At 37.1% G+C, this 12,255-nt stretch overlaps 1 protein-coding gene across 6 annotated transcripts in view; it reads left to right on the forward strand.

The window, feature by feature from the left end:
- Window positions 1-12,255, forward strand: part of tpp2 (tripeptidyl peptidase 2) — a 142,453-nt gene that overhangs the window by 111,386 nt on the left and 18,812 nt on the right. For all 6 annotated transcript variants that reach the window (XR_010018677.1, XM_063053767.1, XM_063053769.1 and 3 more), the window contains 3 exons: window positions 9,514-9,610; window positions 11,236-11,366; window positions 11,919-12,126. Coding sequence is in view for 5 of the 6 variants with exons in the window: in XM_063053767.1 (XP_062909837.1) it covers window positions 9,514-9,610; window positions 11,236-11,366; window positions 11,919-12,126 (436 nt within the window). In the remaining variant the exon portion in view is untranslated. The remainder of the gene's footprint in view (window positions 1-9,513; window positions 9,611-11,235; window positions 11,367-11,918; window positions 12,127-12,255) is intronic.

A 12,255-nucleotide genomic window follows, 5' to 3' on the forward strand; every position in this document is an offset into this window, starting at 1 on the left:
GTGTATCACTGTTTCTTTTTATGCCATTTGTCATGAAGCAGTATCTCTTGATGTTACAAGATCTTTTTCTTCTCCATGGATAATCATTTGATGCCATTTTCAATATCAATGACTTTCTTTTTCTTTTTAAATCTTTTTATTGAGTAAGTATACAAAAAAGGTAAGCCATATAAACATTAATACAATGTTAAAGTATAATAAAATTCCAAAAGATAACAATACCAAAAAGAAAATACTACAAACAATGTAATTTAAGCATAAGAAACCAAGATAACATAATAGTATACTAGATTTTATATATATCAATGGAAAAAAAAGAAAAAAAAACCCCAAAAAAAAAACCCACCGTGCAACTAACTAAAAGCAAAGCAAAGCAATGGGCTAACTTGAAACCAAACAGAGTTAAACTTAAAATCACGTCCTCAATCCCGACCTCCATTAAAACAGTGAAGAAAAAACAAGAAGGGTAAATATTACATTAAATGAAAATATCGAATAAAAGGTCCCCAAATCTGTTCAAATTTAAATGAAGAATCATAAAGGTTACTTCTAATTTTCTCCAGATTCAAACATAAAATCGTCTGAGAAAACCAAAAAAAGGTAGTTGGAGCATTAAGTTCTTTCCAATGTTGTAAAATACATCTTTTCGCCATTAAAGTAAGAAATGCAATCATTCTACGGGCTGAAGGGGAAAGATTACTAGAAATTTTAGGTAGTCCAAAGATAGCAGTAATAGGGTGAGGAGAGATATCTATATTTAATACCTTAGAAATAATATTGAAAATATCTCTCCAAAAAGTTTCCAAAGTAGGGCAAGACCAAAACATATGAGTTAAAGAGGCTATCTGCCCCGAACATCTATCACAGAAAGGATTAATATGCGAGTAAAAACGCGCTAACTTATCTTTGGACATATGTGCTCTATGAACCACTTTAAATTGAATTAGGGAATGTTTAGCACAAATAGAGGAAGTATTAACTAATTGTAAAATCTGCCCCCAATCATCCACAGAAATGGTAAGCCCCAATTCCTGTTCCCAATCTACCCTAATCTTATCAAATGGAGCTTTCCTAAGTTTCATAATAATATTATAAATCATAGCCGATGCACCTTTCTGACATGGATTAAGGTTAATTATCGAATCTAAAATATATATAGGAGGAAGCATTGGAAAGGAAGAAAGTATAGTACTTAGGAAATTTCTAACTTGTAAATATCTAAAAAAATGTATTCTTGATAAGTTATATTTATTAGATAATTGTTCAAAAGACATAAGGGAACCATCTAAAAATAAATCCAAAAACCGTAAAATACCCTTAGTCTTCCAAGTTTGAAAAGCGCGATCCGTAAAAGAGGGAGGAAAAAATATGTTACCTAAAATAGGAATCGCTAACCCGAATTGATTAAGATCAAAAAATTTTCTGAATTGAAACCAAATGCGCAAAGCATATTTAACTATCGGGTTAGAGACCTGCTTAAGGCGTTTCGAATCAAAAGGAAGAGAGGAACCTAAAATAGAACCAAGTGTATAACCCTGAACAGATTGTAATTCCAATGCTACCCATTTAGGAATAGATAGTATGTCCCGGTCAAGTAACCAAAATTTCATATGTCGAATATTAATAGCCCAATAATAAAATCTAAAGTTAGGTAATGCTAAACCTCCATCTCTCTTAGCTTTCTGTAAATATATTTTACCCAGTCTCGGATTCTTATTCTGCCAAATAAATGAAGAAATTTTAGAGTCAACTTTATCAAAAAAAGATTTAGGAACGAAAATTGGTAATGCCTGAAACACATATAAAAATTTTGGCAAAAAAAACATCTTAACTGCATTAATACGACCAATCAAAGTTAAATATAAGGGAAACCATTTAGATGAAAGTTGAGTAATATGGTCTATTAATGGTAAAAAGTTAGTCTTAAATAAATCTTTATGTTTACAAGTAATTTTAATCCCAAGATATGAAAAGTAATTATTAATCAATTTAAATGGAAATTTATAATATAAGGGAAGATGTTTATTAATCGGAAAAAGTTCACTCTTACTAAGATTTAATTTATAACCTGAGAAAAGACCAAATTGTGCTAATAACTCTAAAACAGCAGGAATGGATCTCTCAGGATTAGAAATATATAAAAGTAAATCATCAGCATAGAGTGATAATTTATGGGACTTTAATCCCCGAGTTATCCCAGTAATATTTAAAGATTCTCGAATAGCAATTGCAAGAGGTTCTAATGCAATATCAAATAATAGGGGACTAAGAGGACAGCCTTGTCGAGTACCACGAAAGAGAGGAAAAAAAGGTGAGTTTAAGGAGTTAGTACGAACCGAGGCTACAGGGGAGTGATATAACAGTTTAATCCAGGATATAAATTTCAAGCTAAAATTAAACATTTCAAGCACCTTAAATAAATAAGGCCATTCTACTCTATCAAAAGCTTTCTCGGCATCTAAAGAAATAACACACTCAGGAACATTTTGTGAGGGAGTATAAACGATATTTAACAATGTACGAATATTATAAAAAGAGTAACGACCTTTAATAAAACCCGTTTGGTCTTCCGAAATAATAGAAGGAAGTACTTTTTCTAGTCTATTTGCTAATAACTTAGAAAAAACTTTAGAATCAACATTTAATAAAGATATTGGTCTATAAGATGCACATTGAGCAGGGTCTTTATCCTTCTTTAGTATTAAAGAAATTGATGCTCTATTAAAAGATTCCGGAAGTTTACCAAGTTTCAAAGAAGCCTCAAAAACCTTATAGAGCCAAGGAATCAATAAAGAAGCAAAACATTTATAAAATTCAACGGTAAACCCATCAGGGCCAGGAGCTTTCCCCAGATTCATAGAAAAAATAACATTCTTAATCTCATCCATTGTAATGGAAGTATCTAATAAAGAAGACATATCCTGTGAAATCTGAGGGAAGTCTAACTTATCTAAAAAATCATTCATATATTTAGAATCTCGAGGAGACTCTGATTGATATAAAGAAGAATAAAAATCACAAAAGGTTTGATTAATCCCCACATGATCCAATATCAATCGATCATTTTGGTTATAAATCTGATTAATTTGAGATTTAACATAATTAGATTTCAATTGATTAGCCAGCAGCTTGCCAATTTTATCACTGTGAACATAAAAATCACTTCTTGTTTTCTTTAATTGGTTTACAATCGAGGACGAGAGTAGTAAACTGTGTTCCATTTGAAGTTCAGTTCTTTGTTTGTATAGCTCCTCAGAAGGAGCCATAACATATTTCTTATCAATTTCTTTAATCTTGTCCACAATTGCCATCTCCTCCTGCTTCTGTTTCTTCCTCAAAGCAACGGAATACGAAATAATCTGACCCCGAATATAGGCTTTAAAAGTGTCCCAAAGAGTGTTAACCGAAATATCTTCTGTATGGTTAATTGTAAAAAAAAGCTCAATCTGTTCATTCATAAAATTAACAAAGTCCGAGTCCTGAAGCAACAGCGAATTAAAACGCCATTGTCTATTGTTTGGTATATTGGCCATAATTTTAATAGAAAGCTTAAGTGGAGCATGATCCGAAATGGTTATAGAATCATAATCACATTTAATCACTGAAGGAATGAGACGAGAATCAATGAAAAAATAATCAATTCTTGAATAGGAATGATGAACATGTGAAAAGAAGGAAAAATCTTTTTCCTGAGGATGCAGAAAACGCCAAATGTCCGTCGACCCAGAATCAGAAAGGAAAAAATTAATCAAATTTGCAGATTTATTAGGTAAAGTCCGTAAAGGAGCCGAACGGTCCAAAGCTGGAGATAAACAGGTATTAAGATCTCCGCCCCAAATCAATGAAAACTCGTTCAAATTCGGAAACTGATCAAACAATGATTTATAAAATTCCGGACAATCCATATTAGGAGCATAAACATTAACCAAAACTACTTTTTTATTAAATAATAAACCACTAACCAATAAAAATCTACCATTCGGATCAGAGATAATATCCTGTTGTATAAAAGTAACTGAGGAGTCTATAAAAATAGAGACGCCTCGAATCTTAGCATTGGAGTTCGAATGAAATTGTTGTCCCTTCCAGAATTTGAAAAAACGTAGTCTGTCCCCCCTCCGTACATGGGTCTCTTGTAAAAATAAAATTTGTGCTTTAAGTCTCCGGAACACTTTAAAAACTTTTTTCCTTTTAATAGGATGATTAAGACCATTAGTATTCCAGGAGACAAAATTAATAATAGACTCCATAAATCCTAAAGTCAACCCATAACAAGGAGGATTGACAATAGGCGCGACCCACAAACCCGGAGAGGAAACAGAACATACAAAAGATACCGGGGAAAAGGACGCAACCAATACTTCAATAATGTATATAGCCCAAAGAGAAACAAACTAAAACGTGAAGCCCCTCCCACCACCCCCCACCCCAGGACCCCAAGGCGAAATCTAAAGCAGACCCGCCAGAAAGAAGCAAGCGCTAAAACTACCCCCATGACTTCCGGTATACGCTCCCTAAAAAAAAGGTATAAATATGAAAAGGATCAGCTAATTGTAAAACAGTAAAAAAATAAGTAAAAAAAAGTTAGCTCAATTAAAATACACACAGAACAGAACAAAAGCCGGAAAGTATATATTAAAAAAAAACCACAATAAACCTCAAACTCATGAATAGACACAGCAACAAAAAAAATAGGATTATTAACATAAAATGATTATAAAAAGCAAAACAGAATAAAATTTAAAAAAAACTACAAAATTTAAGGCCGCACAGGAAATACGTAAGATGACAAAAGGGAAGTAACCACCCAGAATCCCCTGGGAAAAGAAAGAAATGACGCAGTTAAAAAGAAAGTTTAGCAGCCATATTAAGAAATCGAAAGTAAACTTTTCTGCCCAAATAGGGCACAGAAAAGTTAAAACCAACCAATTCACAGCCTCCGATCAACGGAGAAAATTAAAAAAAAGGCAATTAAGATGTTGAAGATGAAAGTTGATCCAGATAACTCTGGGCATCCGATGGAGAATCAAAAAAACGAAGGGCTCCATCTAACATGCGAATCCTTAGACGTGCAGGGTACAGCAGCGCTGGTCTTAAATCCATCTTATAGAATTCCGACATCACGGATCTGTAACGGACCCGTTGGTCCCAGATTGGTTTACTGAAATCTTCCACGAATCGGAACTTAAGATCCGAAAAATCAATGAAACCTTTAGATCGAGCGAATCGAAACAGTCTCTCCTTGTCTTGAAAGTAATGAAAACGTAAGATAACATGCCTAGGTCTATCTGACCTAGACGAGTATGATGGGATTCTGTGAACACGATCCAGTAGCGGTGGTTGGTCAGGAAATACAGTAGGGAATGCATCTTTTAAAAGTTGGGAGAAATATTTCATAGGGTTGTTAGCTTCCACGGCTTCCCTGACGCCAATCATTCGTAAATTCTGCCGTCGCATTCTAGATTCCAAGTCAGAGTTTTTAAAAGTCAAAAAGTCAAGTTTCTTCTTCATTACATTAATTGTTTCTTCGACTTTCCCCAACTTAAGCTCACTTTGTTGCGCGGATTTTTGAAGACCAGATATAGCCGACTGATGTTCCGCAATACATGTTTGCATCTTATCAATTAAATCGGCAATTTTCTGGAACTTAGTTGAGATTTCCGTATGAATCAGGTCTTTAACAGAGCCCATAATTTCTGTACGAATCATCTCCCTAACAGAGGTTGAAATTTCCCTCTGAATTAACTCCGATATAGCTTTCAAAGTCACCGGTGATTCAGTCGGAGGGAGATCCGTAGCTTTCGGTTTAACCGGAGGTTTACCATCCTTGCCGTCTTTCCTGTTCTTAGACATAGCCGATCTCAGTATCATCCAATTGTCAGAGAATTCAGTTTAATTCAAAGTATTGTAAAAATTGATGCCTTAATAGTTAATTAAAGTATAGCTGACCATAGAGAGAAAAAACTCAGAGGTAATGGAGCGAGTCAAGAACGCGACTTCACTCCATGAGCGCTACCGGAAGTCTGCAATGACTTAATTCAAAGATCAAATTAAATTTTATTATCAAAGTACAGCACATGTATGTGAGTAGGCTCTTTCCACTTAGATTAGGAGAGATAAATATGAGAGGACATGGCTTTAGGGTGAAGTGGGAAAGGTTTAGGGTAGGGGTCGCCAACCCGTCGATCGCGATCGACCGGTCGATCTTTGAGACTTTCCAGGTAGATCCCGAAGAAAAACCAAAAATAAATACACAAATACTGTTGTAATGTGAGCATTATAAAAGTAATTAGGATAATGGTAATATAGCAATATTTTCACTAAAAAGCTGTTTGTAAAGAGGGATTGTTTCCGGGTTGCGGGGGTTTAGTTCCGTTCTTTCTGCCCAGTGCGCATGTGTGTAGTTTCCTCGCCATGCATCACGTTTTCAGCGTAGCCTGCGCTGCATCAAAGTGACCAATCAGAGTAGATAAGAGTACAGACTGTCATCAATATACGGCAGTGTCCCCAACCTCCGGGCCGCAAAGCGCGCAGTGGTGCAGCGGTAGTCGGGATGCGTACAGCACATCATTAACAAAAAAAGCTGAAATAAACAAGCTAATTAATTAGGTGCTGCCTGGCACGTAAATGTCGGCTCAGATCAGAGGTGACGCAATCAGCAATTGCTCGTGATATCCTGATAGCGTGGCGGAGGCTCCACGAAAGAAGGCAAAAAGATACAAATTCCATCCAGAATGGGAAGAGGAATTTCTATTTACCTTGGTGAAAGACAAGTGTGTATGTATGTTGAGCCACCAAACACAAGCACTGACTAAAAGAGGGAATCTGGAGCAGCACCGTAACACCAAACACCAGAAATTTAAAGATACCTACCCCCCAAAGAGTACAATTCGTGCCTGGAAAGTTGAGCTGAAATCGGGGTTGAAGGCCCAGCAATCGTTTTCCACAAAACATACTGCTCAAAATAAGGCTGCTATTGAAGTCACCTTTTGGCTAAACACAGCAGGAAGCTTTTTACAGATGGCGATTTATTCAAGGAAGCAATGGTCATTACCACAGAGACTGTTTTTAATGTCATAGTCGTACTTTATTGATCCCAGGGGGGAATTGGTTTTCGTTACAGTTGCACCATAAATAATAAATAGTAATATGTAAATTATGCCAGTAAATTATGAAATAAGTCGAGGACCATCCTATCAGCACAGCGTGTCTGACCCTCCAAGGAAGGAGTTGTAAAGTTTGATGGCCATAGGCAGGAATGACTTCCTATGATGCTCTGTGCTGCATCTTGGAGGAATGAGTCTCTGGCTGAATGTACTCCTGTGCCCACCCAGTACATTATGTAGTGGATGGGAGACATTGACCAAGATGGCATGCAACTTAGACAGCATCCTCTTTTCAGACACCACCGTCAGAGAGTCCAGTTCCATCCCCACAACATCACTGGCCTTATGAATAAGTTTGTTGATTCTGTTGGTGTCTGCTACCGTCAGCCTGCTGCCCCAGCACGCAACAGCAAACATGATAGCACTGGCCACCGCAGACTCGTAGAACATCGTCCGGCAGATGTTAAAGGACCTCAGTCTCCTCAGGATATAGAGACAGTTCTGACCCTTCTTGTAGACAGCCTCAGTGTTCTTTGACCAGTCCAGTTTATTGTCAGTTCGTATCCCCAGGTATTTGTAATCCTCCACCATGTCCACACTGACCCCCTGGATGGAAACAGGGGTCACCGGTACCTTAGCTCTCCTCAGATCTACCACCAGCTCCTTAATGACTTTAAAAACAAAAACGGCATCACAACCGCAATACATAATACACTGCTTGGCCCTGCAACAGTGACAAGGAGGGTAGAGTCATTGTCGGAGGACGTGGATATTTTTCACTACAGCTTGATGAATCCCTGGATGTAATGCAAACAGCTCAGTATGTTGTATTTGTCAGAATGGCTTTCCAGGATTTTACAACAAAGGAGGACTTCCTCACTCTTTTGCAATTAAAAGGAAAGGAGAGGTGAGGATATTTACAATGAGTTTAAAAAAATATGTCCGTGAAAATGACATCCCCATTCATAAACTGGTGGCAATTACTACAGATGGAGCCGAGCACAGCGCGGTGCGCGCATTAGTTTTATACCACTAAAAGTCAGTGCCTACTTCGGGTCAACTTATCTATGTGAAATTGCATTTTCACAGATGAAACTTATTAAATCTAAGTACAGGAGCTGACTTACTGACAGACACCTCACTAGGGTTGCCAACTTTCTCACTTCCAAATAAGGGACAAGTGTAGCAGTCAAATCCCAGGACATTTGTGTTTACCCCGAGAAAGACTACCATGACCATGAAACCTTGCGCGGGCACCTGTGTGCGCATGCGCGTATGTGCCGATTTTTTTACTCCACGAATTGGCTTTGGCTTAATCGTCATTATTTCTACTTTATATAGGCTGTGTATTTATCATCTCATTCCTGCTTTTACTATATGTTAGTGTTATTTTAGGCTTTATGTGTTATTTGGTATGATTTGGTAGGTTTTTTTTGGGTCTGGGAACACTCAAAATTTTTTTCCATATAAATTAATGGTAATTTCTTCAGCGTAAAGCATTTCGGCATGAAAGGTTTCATAGGAACGCTCTACCTTAACGGGGGGAATACGGAACAGTTGGCAACCCTACACCTCACAGACTGTCTCAGACTGGCTGTCTGTAGTTATGAGCCAAGTTTCAGGGAACTAGCAGAAAGTATTCAGCCTCAGTCATCACACTGCGTACAACAGTCAATTTTTATTTATTTATTTATTTTTCGTGTTGAAATGAAATTAAATAATGAAACTTAGAATTAAAGGTGTGAAGTATTGTAATATTCTTAAAGAAAAACAGCTATGGCCTGTTTGATATGCTAGTTACAGTGTTTTCTTGTTTGAATTAATTTGAAAGTTTGACAAAAGTATTTTGTGTTATTCAAATACAATTCGCCCAAATAAAAGGCCTCAAATTGGAAGTACAATCTGAGCTGTTTTTTCTCTAAACAATTTAGTAGGTAGATCTTGCCTTTCACTGAGGTCGAGGTAGGTGATCTTGGGCTTAAAAAGCTTGGTGACCACTAGTTTAGGGGAACTTCTTCACTCGGAGAGTGGTGGAAGTGTGGAACGAGCTGCCATCTGATGTGGTAAATGCGGGCTCACTCTTAAGTTTTAAGAATAAATTGGATAGATACATGGATGGGAGAGGTCTGGAGGGCTGTGGACTGGGTGCAGGTCAATGGGACTAGTGGAATAAAGTTTCGGCACAAGACTAGAAGGGCCAAATGGCCTGTTTTCTGTGCTGTAGTGTTCTATGGTTCTTTGTTCTATGTATGTCACCATATACAACCCTGAGATTCATTTTCCTTGCCATTTTCATTGCTTTTCAGAGATTGTCCGGAACAGTACTTACTTGGGAATGTTGTTATTGCTATAAGATTGTGAGAAATTATCTCTGTTTCATCAAATGAAGAAGTTTATTTGTTTGCAGATTGGACAGGAATACATTTTATGAAGAATTGAAAGAGTCTTACCCTACCTATCTTCCTCTGCATGTTGCAAGACTACATCAGTTAGACAATGAAAAGGTGAGATGCAGCTGAATGTTTTTTATAGGCACAGATCATAGATTTAATCACAAATTCCAGTGCTACCTATGTAGAATTTGCGCATTCTCCCTTGACTGCATGTGGCTCCCCCCAAATACTCTGGCTTCTTTGAGACCATCAACCACCCGTTTTCACTAGGTCTACATTAATCCCGTTCTCCCTTCATTCTGTCAATTCTCCCCAGATTATACCATTCACTAACACACGTAGGACAACTTGCATTCGCCAGTTAATTTATTAACCTTACACAGATGACGTCTGTGTCCATCTTACATGGGAGGGAATAGGAGGAGCACCTGGAGGAAACCCAATCAGAGATTGTGTAAACTTACATATGCATCACCTAAGGTCAGGATTGAGCCGGCTTCTCTGGTTTTATGAGGTAATGGCTCTACCAGCTGTGCTATTATTGCCACTGATAATACTTCACATTAAAATGATGAACGCTGTACCACATCACCAAGAGATCATGAAGTATGGCCAGACTAGTTCCTGGATGATTTCCTCTGAAAAAAGTGCAGTTAGATATGTTATTGCTTGACGTACTGGACTAAAGTTTAAATAGTTTCAGTATGGTGGTGTGACAGGTGCTGAGGATCTATGTCTTAATTTTAATCACCTGCACAAGCCTGTTGAAAACCCAACCTTTGAGAGCTGAATATGACTGAGAGAGTGAAGAATCTGTGCAGAGCAGGACTAGGTGCTAGAACATGGACATTGTAGAGGAAAAGAATTCCTAAGAGGATGCATTGTGCAGAGCAAATTTAGGGTGCAGTTCAGGAAAGCCAGATGGTTGTGACTGCTTTTTTGAAGTCTGTAGATGAAAACACTCAACTGCTGAACTGATAACTGTGACATCAAAGTAGGGGAATGGTAGCTGCCAAGGTCATAGTGAACCTTTACAGTTTCAGATGCGTGTTTTCCCAGTTACATATTTTGAATTGGTTTATTACTGTCACCTATACTGAGATCCAGTGAAAATTCGCCTTGCATTCTGTTCATACAGATCACTGTGCATTGAGGTACCAGAAAGTAAATCAATAACAGATTGCAAAACAAAGTATAACACTACAGAGAGTTCAGTGCAGGTAGACAATAAAGTGAAAGATCATAACAGGGTAGGTTGTGAGGTTGTGTCCATCTTTCATGACAAGGTTGATGTGCAAAAAAAAATACTGCCCCTCTTGCCCCAACCGAATGCATTAAAAATTCTTGGATTTGTGTTCAAACCTTCCACAAGCCCACTTCATTCATATGCAGCTTCTTACTATTTTTTTTTATGTGTTTCTATGTGCTGTAGCTTTCTGCTGTGACCTTTTATGCTTTCCAGCTGTTCTATTGGTATCAAAGCTTTCAGATGTTCTGGTTCTGAAACTCTTCAAACTTTCCTACTTCCCTCTTAAAGATGATCTCCATGTCAGTCCTTTTAACTGAATTTACTAGTGGTAATCACCACTAACCCATCCATCTTTGTTGAGTTTCTGTTTTCTCTACCTCTTACCTTGTTCTCCATCTGCCATGTAATGAATGATAAGGGATTTCCTTCAGTCATGTGCTACTTGTTTTGGCATCAAATTTGCTATAAGATTCTAACTTTCATTTAGGAACTAATTAAAAGAATGGATGCAATAGTGGAAGCAGCAGACCATGTCATATCTCATATTGATCAGACTACATTAGCGATTCATCTAGCTATGAAGACTGATCCCAGACCTGAAGCAGCTACTGTCAAGAGGTGCGTAGTTAAATACTGTCTCTACTTTCATTGCTTAATGTACAGAAGAAATTAGAAATTAATTATCTGTGCAGCCTCGGTCATTTATTTCCCAGGCCAAATTTTGTATATTTATGATGTGCAATATATCCTTAAATTTTTCTCATAATGTTGTCGGGTTTTAAAACCGTATTTACTGATTTACTGCTACCGATTCATGACTTAAAACTTAAGAATAAATAATTTATGTTCCATTTAAGTTTTACATTCTATTAATGACAATGGGCTTGTAGAAATTAACTTTTGGAATATTTGTTTGACAGAGGTTTCCTGAAAAAATGGATTCAAAGCTATAGTAGTTATTAACTAAATAACCTGACAGCTTTGATATCTGAGTTGTTAAAGGATTTTTTTTTGCTGTACTTGTAAAATTGGGTATTCCAACAAAGAAAAATTCTTATCGCATGATGCTTGAATTAACCTTTTGAGAAATTATTCAAAATGTATGATTTCTTGCTAAGCTGAAATCCTTATGTCACTTTGTTATGGAGGTCATTCTGTTCTTGTGTTTAGTGACATGGAAAGACAGAAATCGTCACTGATCGATGCTTTATGCCGAAAGGGCTGTGCATTGGCTGATATGTTTCTTCAGTTCCATTCACAAGATGGTGCAGCATCAGAAGAAATAGACAGCACAGGAGATGATCCCAAAGGCACCTTCAAAAGCTTGTCTGAAACCTTTTGGGAGATACTTAAATGGACAGATCTTACTGATTCTAAGGTAAATTTATTTTTATTGAATAATATTATGATAGCAAACTGCACTCAGTGGCCACTTTATTAAGGTACACCTGCTCATTAATGCAAATATCTAATGAAATACCTGGCAGCATCTCCATGCAGAAAAGCA

The sequence above is a fragment of the Mobula hypostoma genome, chromosome 7 (assembly GCF_963921235.1).
Source record: "Mobula hypostoma chromosome 7, sMobHyp1.1, whole genome shotgun sequence".
NCBI lineage: Eukaryota > Metazoa > Chordata > Chondrichthyes > Myliobatiformes > Myliobatidae > Mobula > Mobula hypostoma.